The 21,172-nt window shown below is 47.9% G+C and overlaps 1 protein-coding gene across 5 annotated transcripts in view; it reads left to right on the top strand.

The window, feature by feature from the left end:
* Positions 1-21,172, top strand: part of EWSR1 (EWS RNA binding protein 1) — a 197,294-nt gene that overhangs the window by 80,353 nt on the left and 95,769 nt on the right. For all 5 annotated transcript variants that reach the window (XM_030218209.1, XM_030218212.1, XM_030218210.1 and 2 more), the window contains one exon: positions 15,725-15,908. In XM_030218209.1, the coding sequence (XP_030074069.1) occupies positions 15,725-15,908 (184 nt within the window). The remainder of the gene's footprint in view (positions 1-15,724; positions 15,909-21,172) is intronic.

Below are 21,172 nucleotides of genomic sequence, written 5' to 3' on the forward strand. Positions count from 1 at the left end.
TGACCCTGAGGGGCCGTTGAAGGTGTCCAGGGCTATGGGTCAGCTTTACCCTCTGCGTGAGGAGCACTTGGCCCCTTTGGGGATGCCTAAAGTGGATGCATTGGTCACGGTGGTGACAAAAAAGACCACTCTCCCAGTAGAGGGAGGGGTCGCTTTGAAAGACATGCAGGACCAGCGGCTGGAGTCTGCGCTGAAGCAGTCCTTTGAAATTGCGGGCCTTGCCTTGAGGGCATCTATTTGCAGTTCCTATGCAGCCCAGGCATGTCTTTACTGGCTACAGCAGGCGGTGGAACAGCCCGCCAATGGTGCAGGGCCCCTTTCTGAGGTTGCCCCGTGGATGGAGTCGGCCCTGTCATTTTTGGCAGACACCCTTTATGATCTGTTCAGAGCTTTGGCTAAGCAGATGTCTGTGGCGGTTTCGGCCCACTGCCTTTTTTGGCTGCGGCATTGGGCGGTTGACATGGCTTCTAAGCAAAGGCTGGTGAGGCTACCCTTTCGGGGCCTCCTGCTATTTGGAGAGGAATTGGAGAAGATTGTGAAAGACCTGGGGGTCTCTAAACCCCTAGCGGTTACCTGAGTATAGGCCAAGGCCGCCTTCCAAAGGTTTTGTTTCCCTCCTCTTCCAGACCTCGCTTCCGTGAAGCTCGCAGGTATCGCCCGGGGCGCTCTGCTGGGTTTTCTCAACGTGCCCGTTTTCAGCAGAGGGAACTCCTTTCACTCGGACAAACGTTCCGCAGGGGCCGGTTCAAGGCCAGGAGTTCAGGGGTGTCCTCCACAATGATGGGATGCCGGTCCACTCCTCCATGCCTGCAATAGGAGGACGTCTTTCTCTCTCTCTAGAGGAGTGGACCAAGATTCTTCAGATTAGTGGGTCCTGGACCTGATCAGAGAAGGTTACCGACTGGAATTCGGTGCCCCGTTGAGAGACGTGTTTGTGGAGTCCCAATGCGGCACTGCCATAAAACGGGCGACTGTAGAGGAGACCTTACAAGGCTTGCTGCACCTTGGAGCGGTGGTCCCGGTGCCTTTCGCCGAGCGTGGCTGCGGCCGCTATTCCATTAATTTTGTCGTGCCTCGACTTACGAAGAGTGAACGACGCCCTCAGAGTACTACATTTTCGCGTGGAAACCCTGCGCTCCATCACTGCGGCGGTTCAGCCAGGAGAGATTCTCACATCTTTGGACCTAAAAGAAGCATATTTGTATATTCCTGTCTGGCCTCCACACCAGCGGTTCCTCCGCTTTGCGGTGTTGGGAAAACATTTCCAGTTTCGGGCCTTGCCTTTCGGTCTAGCCACAGCTCCCCGTACCTTTTCCAAGGTGATGGCGGTCGTAGCTGCCTGCCTCAGGTGAGAGGGTATCAAGAGTTCACCCTTATCTCGACGACTGGCTCATCAGAGCAGATTTGGCAGCCAAGAGTTGTCTTCCACAGCCAGAGTGGTGGCAGTCCTGCAGGCGCTAGGCTGGGTGGTCAATATACCCAAAAGTCACCTGACCCCCCTCTGTCTCTCAAGTATTTGGGGGTCCGGTTCAACACGGCCTCTGGGTTTCTCTTTCTCCCCGACCAAAGACGGTGCAAGCTTCAGAATCAGGTCCGTCTGCTCTTGCGGATGCCTCGCCAGCGAGCTTGGGACTTTGTCCAGCTGCTGGGGTCGATGATGGCCACCTTTGGAGGTGGTGCTTTGGGCGAGAGCGCATATGAGGCCTCTGCAGATCGCACTGCTTCAACAATGGTCTCCGTTGTCCCAGGAATATCAACGCAGACTAATGTTGCTCCCTGCGGCCCGGCTCAGTATGGAGTGGTGGCTCTCCGACAGGATGCTGCGCCAAGGAATGCCTCTTGGCGCTTCCTTCTTGGTGCCTGGTGATAACAGATGCCGGCCTTCTGGGCTGGGGAGCACATTGCCAGAGAAGCTATGCTCAGGGTCTGTGGACACCCGTGGAAGCAGGGTGATCCATCAATCGCTTGGAACCGAGAGCAATATTCCAAGCTCTTAATGACCTTTCAAAAGACCCTGAAGGGGCTTGCTGTCCGGGTTCTGTCAGACAACACGACAGCGGTGGCATACATTAATCATCAGGGAGGCACTCTGTGCAGGGCCCTGGCCGCGGAGGCCACTCAGATTTGCAGCTGGGCCAAGCTACACCTGCAGCTTCTGTCGGCAGCTCACATAGCAGGTCAGAGCAACGTGTAAGCCGATTTTCTCAGCAGGCATCAAATCGAGCCGGCGGAATGGAAACTGGCAGAAGTGTTTCTTCAGATTTGTGCCAAATGGGGGACGCCCAGAATGGATCTAATGGCGTCAAGTGCAAACGCCAAAGTACCTCACTTTTTCAGCAGAAGGAGAGATCCTCTCTCGGCGGGGTTGGATGCTGTGGCTCAACCCTGGCCCTCGGGCCTCCTCTGTGTTCCCTCCTTGGCCCTTGATAGGGTGAGTCCTACTGCGGATTTGACAGCACCGAGGTCGCTCCAGAGTGGTCAAGGCGTCCGTGGTATGTGGATCTCCGCCGGATGCTGGTGGACGCTCCTATTCAGTTGCCCCTGGTGCCAAACCTGTTGGTTCAGGGTCCTTTGTCTATGAAGGATCCCTGCCGATTTGCTCTTACGGCCTGGCAATTGAGAGACAAGGGCTACTCTAACAAGGTCATCTCCACTCTCTTGCAGGCCTACAAGCGGTCCACCTCCGCAGCTTATGCTCGGATCTGGCGCCAGATTGAGGCATGGGGTGTTTCAAAAGCGATCACACCCACGCGGGCTACAGTCTCGACAGTACTGGACTTTTTGCAGGAGGGCTTACAGAAAGGCCTGGCTTACAATTCCCTGTGGGTGCAAGTGGCAGCATTATTATGCTATCGAGGGAAAGTTTGTGTTATGTTTGTGCAGCGCTGCGTATGCCTTGTAGCGCTATAGAAATGCTAAATAGTAGTAGTAGTAAAGTCGCCGGCTTGTCCCTTGCTGCTCATCTGGACATTGCCCAATTTCTCAGAGGGGTGCTTAGGCTCCGTCCTCTCGTCCGGTTGCCCTGTCCGGCCTGGAATCTGGGGATGGTTTTGAAGGCTCTCCATTCGCCTTTTGAGCCGCTTAAGCGAGCTTCGGAGAAGGATGTGACTCTCAAGACTGTCTCTTTGATGGCCATTAAATCGGCTAGATGCATGTCTGAGCTGCAGACGTTGTCCTGTCGGGACGCTTTTCTGCAATTCTCGGAGTCTGGAGTAATGGTACGTTTAGTGCCTAAGGTGGTTTCAGCGTTTCACCTGAACCAGCCCATTTTTTTCTTCCTTCTTTTCTAGGGAAGAGTTCCTGGACTGTTTTGGGCAGTTACATCTTTTGGATGTCCGCAGGGTCTGTTGCAGTATCTACAGATGTCAAATGGCTTCAGGACTTCTGATCACCGTTTTGTCTTGTTGTCAGGTCCTCGGCGTGGAGGCCCGGCGTCTAAGGCCACTATAGCCCGTTGGCTCAGGGAAGTCATTTTTTCTATGTATCTGCTTTCAGGTCGGTCTCTGCCTGAAGCGTTTAAGGCGTGTTCCACGAGCGATTTCCTCCTCGTGGGCTGAAACGGGTGCACTCTCTCTTCAAGAGATCTGTAGTGCAGCTACTTGGGCTTCTCAGCTCTCTTTTGTCCGGCATTACAGGCTGGATGTTGCAGCGAAGCAGGACGCGATTTTTGGAGCACAAGTGCTTGCTCGCGGTGTGGCTTGTTCCCACCCTAAGTAGGGATTGCTTTTGTACATCCCATAATTTGGGAGGAGTGGCCTAGTGGTTAGGGTGATGGACTTTGGTCCTTGGGAACTGAGGAACTGAGTTCGATTCCCGGCACAGGCAGCTCCTTGTGACTCGGGGCAAGTCACTTAACCCTCCACTGCCCCATGTAAGCCACATTGAGCCTGCCATGAGTGGGAAAGCGCAGGGTACAAATGTAATAAAATAAATAAATAAATCAGTTAATGGATTCATCTGCTGCTGATGACAAGGAAGGGAAAATTAGGTTCTTACCTTTGTAATTTTCTTTCCTTTAGTCACAGCAGATGAATCCATGATCCCTCCCTGTCTGACTTGTTTTTTGTTCAGATCTTTCATGCAGATATATATCTGATTGGGAGAAGTTGGATACCAGTTCTCAAAATTTCAACATGGTGTTCTTCTACAGGAGGCTGAGATCATCCCTCCTTTGCATGGTTATTGCAGCTGTTCTGGGGCGTTTGTTCGCTGTGAGGTTTATTATACCTTTATGGTTCACTCTGCTTTGGAAATCTCAAGTACTGAAGGCAGTTGGGGCTAGCCGTCCAAGAGGCACTATGGTTTTTCAGTGTTCTGTATCTCCACCTGCTGGTAGGCGGATACAACCCATTAGTTAATTGATTCATCTGCTGTGACTAAAGGAAAGAAAATTATCAAGGTAAGAACCTAATTTTCCCTTTATGGAGACTGCACGGGTGTGAGCAAACTCACCAGTGGACCGCCATGGCTTTAAGGTAGGCCCTGGGAGGAGGCCTACAGTGTGTCTGGTAGGGGGTGTTCTTGTTAACAAGGAGAGACTGTTTCCAGTTTGAGGGGTGGGGGGCTGGGGCACAGCTGACCGCTGGGAAGGGTGGGGCCAATAGTGCATTTTAGTGGGTGGAGACTCAAATATAACCCCCCATTTTTGAGCCTTTTATTTTTTGCCCCAAAATCTTGAGTATATATGGTAATTTCCTTTCCTTAAATCCTGCTAGCTTGGTCCAGGGCCTGCCCTGGAAGTCTATAATGTCTTTTTTTTTTTTTTTTTTTTTTTGGGGGGGGGGTTGAGATGTTATCCCTTTAGCCTTCTGTTGTACATACCTTCTTGGTAAGGGGTTGTTAAGCTGTTTTACAGTAGCTCCCCAAGATGTGTGTGAGTATTGGCTTTGTTGAACTGCTTTTGGCAATGTTTCCACACTACACCAACCTTTACATGGTTAATGTCACTGAAAGAGTTCACTTTTTTTTCCCCTGCCTCCATCTGCTGGTAGGGGGCACAGTCTACTCATCTGAACTGGTCTAGCATGATCCAAGGAATGGAAATCCAACAGGTGTAAATAAATTTCAGCTTCCATCAGCCCAACCACTGGACTTTCTGCACTGCTTATTTGACTCAAGTCAGCAAAGCAGGCAGCTTTCAGTTCTGAAGTCTTAAGGTTTATCTGCATTATTCCTAGCATTGTAGAAAAGTGCTTTACCTGTAATGGAGGTTCTCTATATAGAGCATGATGTTGGAGACCCCATCCTGCCCCACCTTCTTCCTCCAGAGCCTCAATGACCAAAAGGTTAAGGTCAAAGTTGCTCAGCTTTGCAGGGCTGAGGTTCTGTCTGTTACATGCTCCAAGTAGGAAACTAGCTTGATACTAGCTGGATTGTTTGAAGGCAGGTCCATTGTAGTTGCTGGTGGAGGATGTTGCCTGCTATAGGTGTTTTTCCATTATCCTCTTGTCTTTGGAGACTCCCTGTATGAGTAATCAACTTACCTTTCCACATAGGTACGATTGAATAATGTCACTCGTGTGCCTGATTAATTCTGCTGTCTTTGGAAGACCTGTTAATGGTGAGAGAAAGCTTTGTGCACAAATGTCAGAAAATGATCGACTCCACATATTTTTTCGTAATCTTGTATCTCAGATCACACTAAGCAAATACAGATTTTAGTAAAATTGGAGGAATGATGAATAGCACAAAAATTAGTGGTTCTGAAGCAAAATTTTATTTTCAGTTCCTAATTTCAGTTTGTAGGTTTTTTTGAGAAATCATTTGATATTTGGTCAAGGATTTGATTTGATATGCTGCCTTTTTGTGGTTTCCTTTGGGGTCAGAATTGATTATATCATTCAAATTATACTCGGATCAGCAGAGATATAAATGTAGGTGAAATTTGTGAGCTGGAATGGGGCAGATGATTGGCCTTGCTTGATTAAGCTTTTCTTTTTTAATGGAGTTCTGTTTCCATCTTTGTTTTTGAGAACTGCTTTGGTACATAAGTATTGCCATAGTGGGACAGACAGAAGGTCAATCAAGCCCAGCATACTGTTTCCAACAGTGGCCAATCCCAGGTCACATGTACTTGGCAAGATCCCCAAAAAAGTACAATACATTTTATGCAGCTTATCCTAGAAATTAGTGGATTTTCCCCAAGTCCATTTTGATAATGGTCTATGGACTTTTCCTTTAGGAAGCCATCTAAACCTTTTTTTAAACCCTGCTAATCTAACTTCTTTTACTACATTCTCTGGCAAAGAATTCCAGAGTTTAATTACAGGTTGAGTAAAGAAAAGTTTCTTGTTTTAAATTTACTACTTTGTAGCTTCATTGCATGCCCACTAGTCCTAGTATTTTTGGAAAGAGTAAACAAGCGATTCACGTCTACCCGTTCCACTCCACTCATTTTATAGACCTCAAGTCATATCTCCCCTCAGCCGTCTTCTCCAAGCTGAAGAGCCCTAGCCGCTTTAGCCTTTCCCCTTTATCATTTTCGGTGCCCTTCTCTGTACCTTTTCTAATTCCGCTATATTTTTTTTTTGTTTGTTTTTAGAGATGCGGTGACCAGAATTAAACACACTATTTGAGGTGTGGTCACACCATGGAGCAATACAAAGTAATTAAAGCATCCTCATTTTTTTCCTTTCCTTATACTTAACATTGCTTTCTTAGCCGCTGCTGCACACTGAACAGAGGGCTTCAACATATCATCGATGATGACTCCTATATCCCTTTCCTGCTCATTGACTTCTAATGTCGAATCTTGCATTGTGTACCTATAATTCGGGTTCCTCTTTCCCACATGCATCACTTTGCACTTGCTTACATTAAACATCTGCCATTTAGATGGCCCAGCCTCTTGAGGTCCTCTTGTAATTTTTCACAATCTTCTTGTGATTTAACGACTTTGAATAACTTTGTGTCCTCAGCATATTTAATTACCTCACTAGTTACTCCCATCTCTAGATCATTTTTAAATATTAAAAAAAGATCTGTCCCAACACAGACCCCTGGGGGAACCCCACTACCTACCCTTCTCCATTGAAAATACTGACCATTTAACCCTACTGTGTTTTTTATCTTTTAACTAGTTTTTAATCCACAATAGGACACTACCTCCTATCCCATGACTCTCCAATTTCTTCTGGAGTCTTTCATGAGGTACTTTGTCAAACACTTTTTGAAAATCCAGATATACAATATTGACCGGCTGACATTTATCCATGTGTTTGTTCTCCTTCAAAGAAATGTAATAGATTGGTGAAGCAAGATTTCCATTCACTAAATTCATATTGGCTTTCTCTCATTAATCCATGCTTTTGAATATGCTCTGTAATTTTCTTAATAGTCTCTACCATTTTGCCCAGCACTGACGTCGGACTCAGCGGTCTATAATTTCCCGGCTCTCCTCTGGAACCTTTGTTAAAAATCAGCATTACGTTTGCCACCCTCCAATCTTCCGGTACCATGCTTGATTTTAAAGATAAATTACATATTACAATAGTTCCGCAAGTTCATTTTTCAATTCTATTGGTACTCTGAGATGGTACATCCGGTAGCGCTAGTAGTAGTAGTAATACCATCCGGACCAGGAGACTTGCAACTCTTCAGTTTTTCAAATTGCACCATTACATCCTTTTATAGAGATTTCATTCAGTTTCTCTGATTCGTCAGCTTTTGAATACCATTTCTGATATATCTCCCAAATCTTCCTCGGTGAAGACCGAAGCAAAAAAATTCATTTAATCTTCCTGCTGTGGCTTTGTCTTCTCTGATTGCCCCTTTTATCCCTCAGTTCCAGGTTCATGCTTTTAATATACCTAAAAACATTTTTACTATGTTTTGCCTCCAACACAATCTTTTTTTCAAAGTCCCTCTTTGCCTTTCTTTTCAGCGTTTTGCATTTGACTTGACATTCCTTATGCTATTTCTTACTTTGTCTGTTCCTTCTTCCATTTTCTGAAGGATTTTCTTTTAGCTGTAATAGCTTCCTTCACCTCTTTTTAACCATGTCGGCTATCATTTGGTCTTCCTGCCTCCTTTTTTTTAAATACGTGGCATGGGCTTCCAGGATGGTATTTTTGAACAGCATACATGCCTGATGTAAATTTTTGACCTTTGCTGCTCCTCCTAAGTTCTTGTTCACCGTTCTTCTCATTGTATCATAGTCTCCTTTTTGAAAGTTAAATGCTAACGTATTGTGTGTACTTAATATGATCAGATTTGATATCTGCTTTGGAGTATGACCACTATCAAGTGGCCCCAGCACCATTACCTCCCTCACCAGATTATGCACTCCATTAAGGACTAGGTCTAGAATATTTCTTTCACTTGGCTCCTCTCCCAGCTGCTTCATTAAGCAGTCCTTGATTTTTGTGAAGGAAATTTACCTCCCAAGAATGCCCTGATGTTACATTTACCCAGCCAGTATCTGGGTAATTGAAATCACCCATTATTATTGTGTTGCCTAGTTTGTTAGCCTCCCTAATTTGTGATAACATTTCTACATATGTCTGTTTATCCTGGCCAGGTGGACGGTAGTACACTCCCTATCACTATCCTTTTCCGCTTTACAAATAGAATTTCAATCTAGGGATTCCAAGATGTTTTGTTTCCTGTAGAATTTTCAATCTATCTAATTCAAGGCTCTCATTAACATACAATGCTACCCCTCCACCAATTTGATACACCCTATCACTACAATATAATTTGTATCCTGGCGTGACAAGTGTCCTACTGGTTATCCTCCTTCCACCAGGTCTCAGAGATGCCTATTATATGTCATTTTTCATTTAGTGCAATATATTCTAACTGTCCCATCTTGTGTTTACGCTTCTGGCATTTGCTTATAGACACTTCAAACTGTTCCCAGTGGCATAGCCATAGGCGGGCCTGGGCCTGACCAGTTTTTGCTCAGGCCCACCCAGCAGCAGTGCACCCTTGCCAATGTTGACGCAAGCTAAGCTCCCACGTCCATCTTCCCTCTCTGCACCTGCTCCCAGCATCATGTAAGAATCGCTGCCACTGCTGCCAGCTTACCTGGAAGTCTTCTGTCTTTATCTGCTCTTGTTTAAAGGGTTGTAAGAACCACTGGTGTTGCTGCCGGCTGACCTGGAAGCCTTCTCTTTGCTGCATCTTTTCCCCCAACTATGATGTAATTTCCTGGAGGAGAGACGTGGCAGAGGGAAAGCTTCCAGGTCAGCTGGCAGCAGCACAGCAGTTCTTATACGCTGCTGGTGTGCCTTTGAATTTCAAAATTTGATGTGCTGCAGAGGTGCTCTCGATGCTGCATGGGGGGGAAGTTGAAGAGAGGGAAAGTTGTTGGGTATGGGAGTGGAGGGAGAAAAGGAGATGCTGGGGGGTGTAGGAGAGAAGAATAGTTGTTGGGCATGGGAGTAAGGGGAGGGAGAGGAGAGATGCATGGGGAGGTGTAGGAGAGAGGAAAACATGGGTATGAGAGTGGAGGAAATGGAGAGATGCACAAGGTTTGTAGGAGAGGGGAAATTGTTGGGCATGGGAGGGGAGGGAGAGTTGCTGCAAAAGCATGTAGGATCATTGGTGGAGATAGATGCTGCAAGGAGGGGGGAGAAAGTGGGATAATTGTTGGATGTAGGATGGGACGGGAAGGAGATGCTGCACAGGAGGGATGAAGAATACAGCAGAAGAGAAGTTGGACCTGAGAGGGAGAGATGCTGCACAGGGTAGATAGGGATGAGGGAGAAATGGAATAGTGGTGGAGAGGAGGGATAGATGCATGGGGGGGGGGGGATGCTGGACTTGGGATGCAAGGGTGAGAGAGAGATGGGCAATGGAAGAGTGGGAAGAGGAAAAAGAGGGAATGATGTTTTAACGTGGGTGGAGGAAAGGGAAGGTGAGATGCTATACAGGAGGGGGGAAGGAGGAGGGAGATGTTGGATCCAGGGGTAGAATGGAGAGAGGGAGAAGTGCTGGGCTATGGGTGGGAAGGAAGAGAGGGAGACGTGCTGGCTCCCAGGGGAGAGAGTACGAGGAAAGAGAAGGGACAGGAAGATGCTGGGAGGGGGTGGATGGTGAGGAGAGGAGGGACAAGGAGCAAATGCTAGACTAGAAGGGTTGTAAGGAGGGAGACACTGGGATGGTAGAACCATGTGAGAGGCCAAGGAGGGTGGTAAGGAAATGAACAAGAAGAGAAGGTATAAATATTATAATGGGGAGTAGATTGATTGATATAATGGGGAGTAGATTGAAGATGGAAAGGAATTGGATGGTTGGGGAAGGAGTGAGATGAAGAATAGGAGAGAGCTAGTGGGTGAAAGAAGGAGATGGAAATCTAATAGGTATCTAAAAAGAAAAAAGGAAAGGGGTTAGAGGGTGAAATTTGAGTGGACACAGCAGGAAAGTAAGAGAGGAAAGAGCTAAATTGGAAAGATCAATGTGAGAGGAAAGTACAGTAAGAGAAATTAATGAGAGAAGAAAAGACAAACGAACAGCAGCTGCATGAAGGAGAATTAACAAAGGAAAGTGGAAAAGAGAAACAAACTAACAATTGGGGGGGGGGGGGGGGGGGGGGGGGGGGGGGGGGGGGGGGGGGGAATGACCAGACAGCAAAGGAAGAAAAGGCATTTTATTTTGAATTAACTGAAATATGTTAGCTTGAGAAATGTTCATAGTGGATGTCGTTTTGTTGTGTTCAGTAGAAAAAGAAATACATTTCTGTTTTTATTTTTCCACTGTTGCAGTACGTTGTTTTTGTCTACATATTTTTTTATTTCTAAGGACACCTGATCTGCTATGGGTCTGTTTTGCAACCTCGCTGATACCTTGTTCCGACCCATGTGTCTTTGAATGTGTCTGTTTTCCCCAAGGTTCTAGTTTAAAAGCTGCTCTATCTCCTTTTTAAATGCCAGCAGCCTGGTCCCACCCTAGTTTGCTTATATATGTGGATTTGCCACATATTTTAAGGTCTTTCCAAGCTATTAAATCATCAGGTGCAAGAGTATGGCTCTGATAACATGGCAATAGAGCCAATTTAATATACAGAAGGACCAAGTGGACTTAGTCACATGAATTGTTAAATTTTGTGATATTCAACAGTGATATCTCTTGTGTTATCTACGAATGTTAATTGAGTGGTCTATTGCAACTTAGAGCTGATTGTATTTAGATTTTACAAATGTACATGAATAATATTAATATTAAGTTAGCTCTTAAGACAAATCTTATGAACATCAAGAGTATTACAAAATACATAATTTTTCCACCAATATAATGTAAATGTCACCTACATAAGTAATGCCACACTGGGAAAAGACCAAGGGTCCATCGAGCCCAGCATCCTGTCCACGACAGCGGCCAATCCAGGCCAAGGGCACCTGGCAAGCTTCCTAAGGTGTTAACAGTAAGAGAAATTGAGGTCCTGTGAAGGTTATTAAAGTTTAATGCCAAGAAGTGCAGAAATCCAAAAAGATGCTAGGCTGCGTAGGCAGGGGTATAACCAGCAGAAGAAAGGAGACGAAGCCCCACTTGTGGGAGTATTGTTTGATTTCATTTCATCAAGCATAGACTGGTGGGTTGTGCCCATCTATCAGCAGGTGGAGATAGAGAGCAATCTTTTGCCTTCCTATATGTGGTCATGTGCTGCCGGAAACTCCCCAGTATGTTCTGGGCAGTCGAGAAAAAAATAAAAACTTTTGATTATTCTTTTTATAACAGGTGTCAGTTTCTTTATTTACACACATATAGGGTGTAAATCTACAGTTCTCTATCTCAGCAGGTGTGTGGTCGCACAGCAGCAGCTCTGGCTAGGTCTCCAAGCCTAATTGTTTTAGGTTTTGTTGAGTACCTGGGGTTGAGGGCTGTTCATGAGCAAGTGCAAACCTGGTGGTGCCAGGTCCCTCCTTTTCTCCCCCCTCCCGCTGGCTCCGTTTATAAAAAAAAAAAAAAAATTTTTTTTTTTTTTTTTTTTTTTTTTTTTTTTACGTTCAAAAAGGACGTCCATTTGCAGCTGCTCACTGGAACAAGTCGTCGCAGCTCGGAGCAAGAAGCAGGTAATTTTTACCTTTTACTAGCAGGCAGGGGTTCCCCGAACGGTCTCCACGTGGCTATGGCCTCAGATGGCAAGGGCGCGAAAAGATGCTCCCCGGAACGAGTTCGCACGCCTAGCGGGGAAGCGGGGGGCTCGAAGGTAGTCGCCTTTTTTGGGCGCCCTTTCGGAGCCGGGAGAGTTCACAGTTTTTTCCTCCAGCGCGGCGGACTTTCCCGCCTTAGGCGCCCATCCCCGATGGCCGCCCTCCCAGTCGTGACCAGCTACGCGGCTCGGCTTCTTCTTGGGCCACCCTCGAGATGGGAGATGTTAACAGCTTGGTCGCCCTTGAATCGGGCGACAGTAAGAAGTCGGCGAAATTAAAACGCCCTTCTTCCTGTGCGGCTCCTTCTCGGAGTTTCGCGCCAGACGCCATTTTGGACACGCATCGCGCCTCTCCGATCTTGAGACCGCAGGTTGAGAGCGCCTCTAGGGCCGCGGCGCAAGCTGCAGAAGTGCACAGGCTAGGGGGTTCTCCCCTGAGTTCATTTTGCTGCTGCATCAGGCCTTTCTTATGCAGAACGTGGCCCCCGCTCCCTTGTCTGATAAGAGTGAGGAGGCCTCTGTGCTCAAACGCCCTCGGGTGGATTTTCAACCACTAGGGAACTCGGTCTCCTTGGATGTGGATGACGGCAGCGTGTCTGAGTTCTCCCAGAGATCCTTTGCGGACTCTATGGAAGAGACTGACCCTCGCTCGGATGGAGCGGATGACCCCTCCGCAGCGCGCCTTTTTCGCTCGGAGGATTTGCCCTAACCTGCTAGGGCAGGCCTTGAGCATTTTGAAGATTGCCTCTCCGGAGGAAGGCCCGCTCTCAGCCTCGGCTGGCTTCGCCATTATGCTGGGAACGAAGCGCCCGCCTAGAACCTTCCACGTGCATGAAGCCATGCAGGCCTTAATTTCGGCGCAATGGGATGCCCCGGAAGCAAGCCTGAAAGTAGCCAGGGCTATGTCCCGTCTGTACCCCCTGCCAGAGGGGGAACGGGAAGCCTTCATCTGGCCCACGGTAGATTCCTTAATCACTGCCGTGACTAAGAAAACGGCACTGCCGGTGGAAGGTGGCACTGCCCTGAAAGACGCTCAGGACAGGAGAATGGAGGCGGCCTTAAAGTCATCCTTTGAAGCGGCCGCCCTGAGTCTGCAAGCCTCGGTTTGTGGCTCCTATGTGGCCAGGGCGTGCCTGACTGTTTTGCAGCGGGCTTCCCCCTCGGACCCTTCCTGGAGGGCGGAATGGCCGACCCTGGAGTCGGGCTTGGCCTACTTGGCAGACTTACTCTATGATGTTTTGAGAGCCTCGGCCAAAGGTATGGCCCAGACTGTCTCTGCGCAGCGGTGGCTCTGGCTTAAGCATTGGTTGGCTGACCATGCCTCTAAATCTCGCCTAGCCAAGTTGCCTTTTAAAGGCAAGCTGCTCTTTGCGGATGAGCTGGACAAGATTGTGACGGAGCTCGGCACGTCCAAGGGCAAGAGGTTGCCGGAGGTCAGGACTCGGGCCAGCAGTTCTCGCCCTGGTTCCTCCAAGGGCCGATTCCAGGAAGCCCGTCGGTACCGCCTGGGCAAGTCGGGCTCCTCTGCCTCCGCTTCCTTCAAACAGAACTTCTCCCCCAAGCAGCATTCCTTTTGCAGGGACCGCTGACCCGGAGGTTCGTCCTCCGGCCCTCCCCCAGGGTTGCGTACCCAATGACGGGGACCTGGTCCATGGCCCAGTGCAGATAGGAGGAAGGTTGTCCTCATTCCTGGGCGAGTAGACCAGGGTAACTTCAGACGCTTGGGTTCTGGAAGTCATCAGAGACGGCTACAAGCTGGAGTTCTGCCGGCCCTTGAGAGACGGGTTTGTAAACTCTCCCTGCAAGTCCCAGGTCAAAGCAGCTGCCGTACAGCAGACTCTGAACAACCTGATCTGCCTGGGCGCGGTGGTGCCGGTGCCAGTAGATCAACTTGGCAAGGGGCGTTACTCCATTTACTTTGTGGTGCCAAAGAAAGAAGGTTCTGTTCAACCTATTCTCGACCTCAAGGGAGTCAATTGGGCCTTGAAGGTCCGGCACTTCCGGATGGAGACTATCCGCTCCATAATAGCTGCGGTGAAGAAAGGGGAATTCATGGCATCCTTGGACATCAAGGAAGCTTACTTACATATTCCCATCTGGCCTCCTCCTCAGCGCTTCCTGCGCTTCGCAGTCCTGGGCCGACACTTCCAGTTCAGAACCCTCCCTTTCAGGTTGGCCACTGCCCCGCGGACCTTCTCCAAAGTGATGGTGGTCAAGCGGCTTACCTCCGCAAGGAAGGAGTACAAGTCCATCCCTATCTGGACCGGTTGATCCAGGCCCCCTCTTATGCAGAGTGTGGGAAGGCTACGGACAGGGTGATTGCCCTTCTGAGCTCCCTGGGATGGGTCATCAACTGGGAGAAAAGTCAGCTGCGCCCGACTCAGTCCCTGGAGTACTTGGGAGTTCGATTCGACACCGTAGCGGGCAGAGTGTTCCTGCCGGACAACCGGAGCAGCAAAGTTACTCACTTGCAGTACTGCTGAGGACAGCAGGCCATGTATGGTCCCATACCCTCCCACCTCCCCCTAAGAGTTGTATTCCTTTATCTGTATTCTGCTGATGAGCCTGCGCTCATATGTGCAGTAGGACACTGACTAGAATTTTCTACTTGCTGTACGTGCTAGTCAGCGTCCATATCGGGCTCTGTCGGATGATATCGCGTAGATGTGAGAATACTTGGCCTGCTGTGCTCAAACACATGCTACAGGTGAGTAACATTGGCTCACCCTTCACCTTGGGATCCTACACAGCAACCCTATGGGTCTTCCCCTGTAAATTAAGAATGTGAAGATGCCTACATCAGTGGTACAACATGGTGATATGAGCACTTAAGGGCCTACTACTCCAGTGAGCCCCTCCTCCCCCCCCCCCCCCCCCCCCCCACACACACACACACACAAAAAAAGCTTCTGGCCCTTTTATCACTGCAGCCCCTCTGCCAAATCAATTTGGCTGATGTCACAGTGCATATCTATATTCAGATCATTCCCCCCCCCCCCCCCCCCCCCCCCCCCCAAAAAAAAAAAAAAAAAAGTGCCTTCTGTTACCACACTGACATGGATTTTGCTGGGGTTCATTTGGGAAGAAGCAGGCTCTGGATAGAGGCCCCTAAGGAAGGGGTGTAGCCAACAATGGGAGCTACTTGACTACATGTGCTTTCAACTAGGCTGTAGGCATTACACACGACTTGTAGCTCATTCCCCAGGACTAGGAGCAATGTCCTCTGCTGACTCCACTGCTCCATCTGGGCCTACATCTCATCTCCTTCCTGTGCTAATAGCCACATAGTCCCAGTTGCAGATTCCCAACAATTCAACAGTGCTATTTACTGGAGTTTAAGGTTCCCAATAGCATGAAGGTGCAGAGTTCATCATACTTGCTTTCATTGATGTTTCTACTTTCCCTTCAGGGCACCCCCATCTCTTTACTCATTCCTTTCCCAAATCTGAACCATACTTCACAGATTAATTTAAGGAATGATACGAGGTGGTATACAGTTTGTAATGCCAGATATTTAAGTTTTTGTACAGAATTATCTAGTTTTGATACATTTTGAATGACTGATAACATAACACATTAAACTGATCAGGAGGCACCTGTGTTGACTGTCTAAACATGGCTTGGTTCCAGGTTATACAACTCCAGCAGCTCCCCAGGCTTACAGTCAGCCTATCCAGGCATATGGCACCAGTGCTTATGATACAACTGCTAGTGCAACAGCCAGCCAAGCTACTTACCCAGCACAGACCGCCTATGCTACCCAGCCTACATATCCTACTTATGGACAGCAGCCAGCAGCCACTGCTCCTGCAAGGTAATATCCTCATTTTGTGTTGCTAATGATATTGCTTCAAGATGTTTTGCTTAACGCAGTTGTGCTTGGTTGGTGGTGGTTTATATTTGCTGCTGCTTATGTTCAGGTTGCACAAATGTGGTGGGGTTTTTTTTTTTTAATAGCAATGTTGCTAATCTTACATAAACCTGGAAGATGAGGGATGTTGCCTGAACTTTTCACCATTCTCATAAGACATGGCATTAAGCAGCTCAATTTACTGAGTCATTTCATGCTAGAAGATTAGCTGTTCCAGAAGTGCATTGCCAACAAATAAATGGAGTAAATGTAGGAGATTTAAAATAAGAAAAATGTGTGTGGGGGGGGGGGGGGGCATTGGGACACAAGGGCCTTATGTGTGACAGGAACTGAAAGGCAGAAAGAGAATAACGTTTGCACACTATAAAAATAATCCATTGGCTTTTTGTTATGGATAACTGACTTTTCCTATGGTCCATCAAGCCCAGCATCCTGTTTCCAATCCAGGCTACAGGTACCTGGCGAGATCCCAGGAGAGTGCGGTACATTTTGTTCTGCTTGTCCTGGAAATAAGTGGATTATCCCCAAGTCCATTTTGGGAATGGTCTATGGACTTTTCCTATAGGAACCATCCAATTTTTTTATTTAAACCTCGCTAAGCTACCTGCTTTTGCTGCATTCTCTGGCAACAAATTCCAGAGTTTGATTACGCATTGAGTGAAGAAACATTTTCTCTGATTGGTTTTGAGTTTGCTACTTTGTAGCTTCATTGTGTGCCCCCTAGTCCTGATGTTTTTGACAAGAGTAAACCATCAATTCACATGCACCCCTTCCACTCCACTCATTTTATAGACCTCTATCATATCTCCCATCAGCCGTCTTTTCTCCAACCTAAAGAGCCCTAGCTGCTTATTTTCGCCACCCTTCTGTGTACCTTTTCTCTCTAATATAAGCCTATCTACATATAATCAGATAACATTCTCCCTCACCCCAATTTTTTTTTCAGAGGAACAAATGTTAATTTGAGTTATAAACCGGTGGTTTATATTCCAGTACCTGTAATCTTGTCTCCTTCCTTCCTTTCCCTCCCTCTCCCCAGGGGCATCTGACATTCCTGCTACAGCCATCTGTGCCCCAGCCCCCTCAACTGGAAATGCTCAGTCTCTCCTTGTAATAATATCAGCCTTCCCGTGCCTGTCCTACAGCCATGGTGAACAGGGACAGGAGCGATCCTCCTGTGCTCTTGCAGTCTCTGTAGTTAAAATGGCTTTCATGAGCTTCAGTGGCAGTCTTGCTATTGGAACTTAACGGCTGCACAGGTATAAGCAAACTTACCAGTGGACCACCGTGACTGTAAGGTAGGACCTGGGAGGGGGCCCAGGAGCTTAGCCGAGATTGGGTGGCAGAGCCGGTGGTGGGGGGGCGGGGATAGTGCTGGGCAGACTTATACGGTCTGTGCCAGAGCTGGTGGTAGGAGGCGGGACTGGTGGTTGGGAGGCGGGGATAGTGCTGGGCAGACTTATACAGTCTGTGCCAGAGCCGGTGGTGGGGGGCGCAGGGCTGGTACAAATCAAAGTATGGTATACACAAAAAGTAGCACATATGAGTTTATCTTGGGCTGACTGGATGGACTGTGCAGGTCTTTTTCTGCCGTCATCTACTATGTTACTATGTATACATTTTGTAGTTCTGTTATAGATAACTGACTCTTCTCCCTGGACAGATTCTATCTTGCAGCCACACAAGTGAAGTGACTCTCCCGTGATGTCACTGACCCGGACCCGTAGTAAAGGCTAAAAAACTAAAATCATTACACCTGCAGTCGTGCCTGTTCCCCCCCCCCCCCCCCCCCCCCCGGCCAGCATAAATAGAGTGGCACTGCCCCCTTAAGTTTTTTATCTTTCCGCAGACGGTTAGACCCGTGATCTCGTTTTACTACTCGTGCAATTTTTTTCAATAAGTTCATTTCTTTAACCGGTTTTTACTTTTATCATAACTCATTAGTCAAAGAATTTAATCTAGCAGTGATTTTCTTCCCTGCCATGCCACCGAAGAAACAGGGCTTCAAGCGCTGTGTGGCTTGTAATGGGAAAATGTCTATTTCTGACCCACATGAACGATGTGTGCTGTGTCTAGGGAAGACACACTTAAACACTAACTGTGAGAACTGTGCCAGCATGCTCCCTCGCACACGGAAGATCAGAGAGCTTAAAATGAGAGCGGTTCCTGACTCAGCCCTTGCCCTCTCAGCTGGGTAAGAAATCTGCCAGCAAGAGGAAACACTCAAAGGAGGAGAAAAAGTTAGTGTCTTTCTCTGCTAAAGCAACAGCCTGCTCAGCAGCTGTTTACCTCTCCTCCTCCTACTACTTAACATTTCTAGAGCGCTACTAGGGTTACGCACAAATCACTGATTCAGTGGTGCCGAGACTCTGCTTCACCATACACCCCCTGCGGCATCAGGGCTGGCTCAATCTCCTCCCAAGAGAGCAAAGATGATCCTGGATCCACAGATGGGCACTTAAATCCCCCATTCTCATGGGCACCGCTCTCCCCTCTTCATCTCATCATCAGCACAGAGCCCATGCTGGTCGGCACCATCACTCTCGACACCGAGGGCTCTTCTCCCTCCCATCGGCACCGACACAGCTCCTCCCATCATCATAGAGCTGGCTCCTCCCACTCATTGTCACTGATCTGGCTCCGCCCCTTCTCATAGGAACCGATCCAGCTCCTCCTCCTTTCACCAGCACAATGCTTGTTATCAGCAGTTTTCTGCTTCTTCCTCTCCTTCACCTGCTCACTCCATTCCAAAAAGGATTCCATCTCTCTCTCCACAGGGAATGCAAGATGCAGTGCACCAGGCTATGTCCCCTAGGCAGCCAGCAGATTTGCTGCTGCATAACAATCCTCTACTTCTTTTCAAGTGTCTCATTCCAATCAGGATATTATCCAGTTACTTCAGGATTTTTTATTAAAACACCAAAACCAGCAGCCCCCAGATTCCCAGCTACCAGGGGAAACAGCAGCGCCACTCTCACGCACTGGTCACAGCAAGCGGTCTTCCTCAGTCTCTACCTCAGAATCCATGGCTGCTGAAATTTTTTCAGATTATGAATCTTCTCCCCTGCATCCTCACACTCACTCCAGAGCTTCCTCTCCGGATTATCATTCTGACCAGGATGCGGACACGCCGGGCTTGCTTTCGGATCCCTCTCCGACGCAGCCCTCTAAGTCCTCTCAACCAGAGGACGTTTCATACCCCAAGTTCCTTCTCAAGTTGGCCTCAGCGTTACACATTCACTCAACCTCCCAACCTGATCCCAGATCAAGAAAGTTACAGACTCTCCGCTACAAGAAGGCACCTAAAGAAATAGCCCTTCCATTACACGATGTCCTTGTGGACGACCATAAGCTTATCTGGGCTAAGCCTTTTTCAGCAGTACCTACCAAAAAGAGCTTGGACACTAAATACAAGGTCCAGGAAACCTTAGGCTTTGGGAAACCCCAATTATCTCACCCGTCTATCGTAGTTCATTCAGCCATGCACAAGCGTAAGAGCTCACATGACCAGTTTCCTAGTTTAAAAAAATTATCAAGTGTGAGCCAATAATTACAAAAGGTGGGTTGGTAATCAAATATGCAGGACAGCTGTCGAGACAATGATTACCTATGAAGTAGTGTGTCTGCTGAAAAAATGCCACTGTCCACAGGTATGTTAGTTTGTGAAATCTCATTCAATGACATAAATCTAATTAATGAGCACAGGAATATTGATTCTCTACTTTCAATTTTGTATGAGAAGTGAGTAGCTAATTCATTAGGAGAAGAAAAAACATCTGCTAGATCTAAATGTTTTGGTTGCATCAGCTGATTGACAAATTTGAATAGCATTTTTTCATCATTGTGAACCTTGTACTTGCTTAGCGAAGTATAATCTCTTTGCACAAGACAACTGTAAAATGACAGGACCAGACATTTTAGATATCATTAGTGATAGGCAAAAGTATGTTGAGACTCTAGGGTGAAGAATGACTTTGCTTAACAAATATTCCATTCTTAAATAGTTCACCCTATTTAGGCTATAAAATATTTGGCCTACATGCCAGTACAAAAGCAAGCATGAGAATTGTCCACTCTGTCTCCTGGTACTGCAGATAAGGTCAGCAGCAGATGAATCCAGAAACGTGGGTTGTGACCATCTACCCAGCAGGTGGCGACAGCACTGAACTTTATCGTCTTATAGGATGGAATGCTCCTTGTTCAATCAGTATTCTCTATCTCCAGCAGGCGGATGGATGGTGTCTCATCTGTCAGCTCCTGTTTCGGGGGGGGGGGGGGGGGGGGGGGGGCTCAGTTCAGTAGAGCTTTGGGATGTGCAGCTTGAGTGGTGGTGCCTTTAGGGGGTACACCTGGTCTCCCCAGGTTCCCTCCCCCACCCTTCTACCATATCCTGTCCTTCCTCCATTCTCTTTTCTCGATGGAGTGTGATATACTGTCTTAAAAAAGAAGGGGGGCATTTCAGCCTAGTTGTGGGTGTTCAGATTCTGCATTCTGTGGGCTCCTGGCATGTTACTGATGCTCCCAGTATCGGGGCTGGTGAAGGGGAGAGGTTAGTGGTTTGCCCCGGACTTCCTGTGTGGGAGGCCGCAATTAGCCTTCAGGCAGTGCCCCATGACTGCAAGGTCCTCTGCCGGGCCCTCTTTAGTGTGATCATGTTTTTTTTTAGGGACCTTTTTGAGTCTGTCTCCCCCCCCTCCCCCCAGGTTTTTTGCAAGTGGGCAGTTCTTTATATAGCCGCCCTGTCAGTGTTCCTTATAATGTGCGAGACATTCTTATTTTCCTGGTCTCTTGTCTTTAGCAGGGCAGCTGGGTTTTTTCCCCAAGGGAAAGTTCGTTGGGAGATGCGACCCTGTTCACTGTCTCTTCGGGTCATCCTGGACTTTCTCCAGGTATGGTGTGAGACGGGGCTTTAGCGGCAGAATAGTTCCTTGAGTGCAGAAGTTGCCTGCTATTTAGTGCAGCAGTATGGGGAGCTGGGTTTGCTTCTCACTGCAGCTTCATGTGGCTATGGCCAGTTTTTCCCTGTGTTACCCTGGATACATCTCAGTTCCAGGGGATTCTGGGAGGTGGCTGTCCTTACCTTGCAGGTTCCAGATTGGGGTACGTATTTCTGTCCCAGGAGCGTGATGTATTCCCTCTCCTTTCTGGCTGACTTTGACCTCGGGTCCTTGCCTGCTTAGGATAGTGGCCACTTCACTACTGGGCTA

This window comes from Microcaecilia unicolor, chromosome 11, assembly GCF_901765095.1.
Source record: "Microcaecilia unicolor chromosome 11, aMicUni1.1, whole genome shotgun sequence".
Classification (NCBI taxonomy): Eukaryota; Metazoa; Chordata; class Amphibia; order Gymnophiona; family Siphonopidae; genus Microcaecilia; species Microcaecilia unicolor.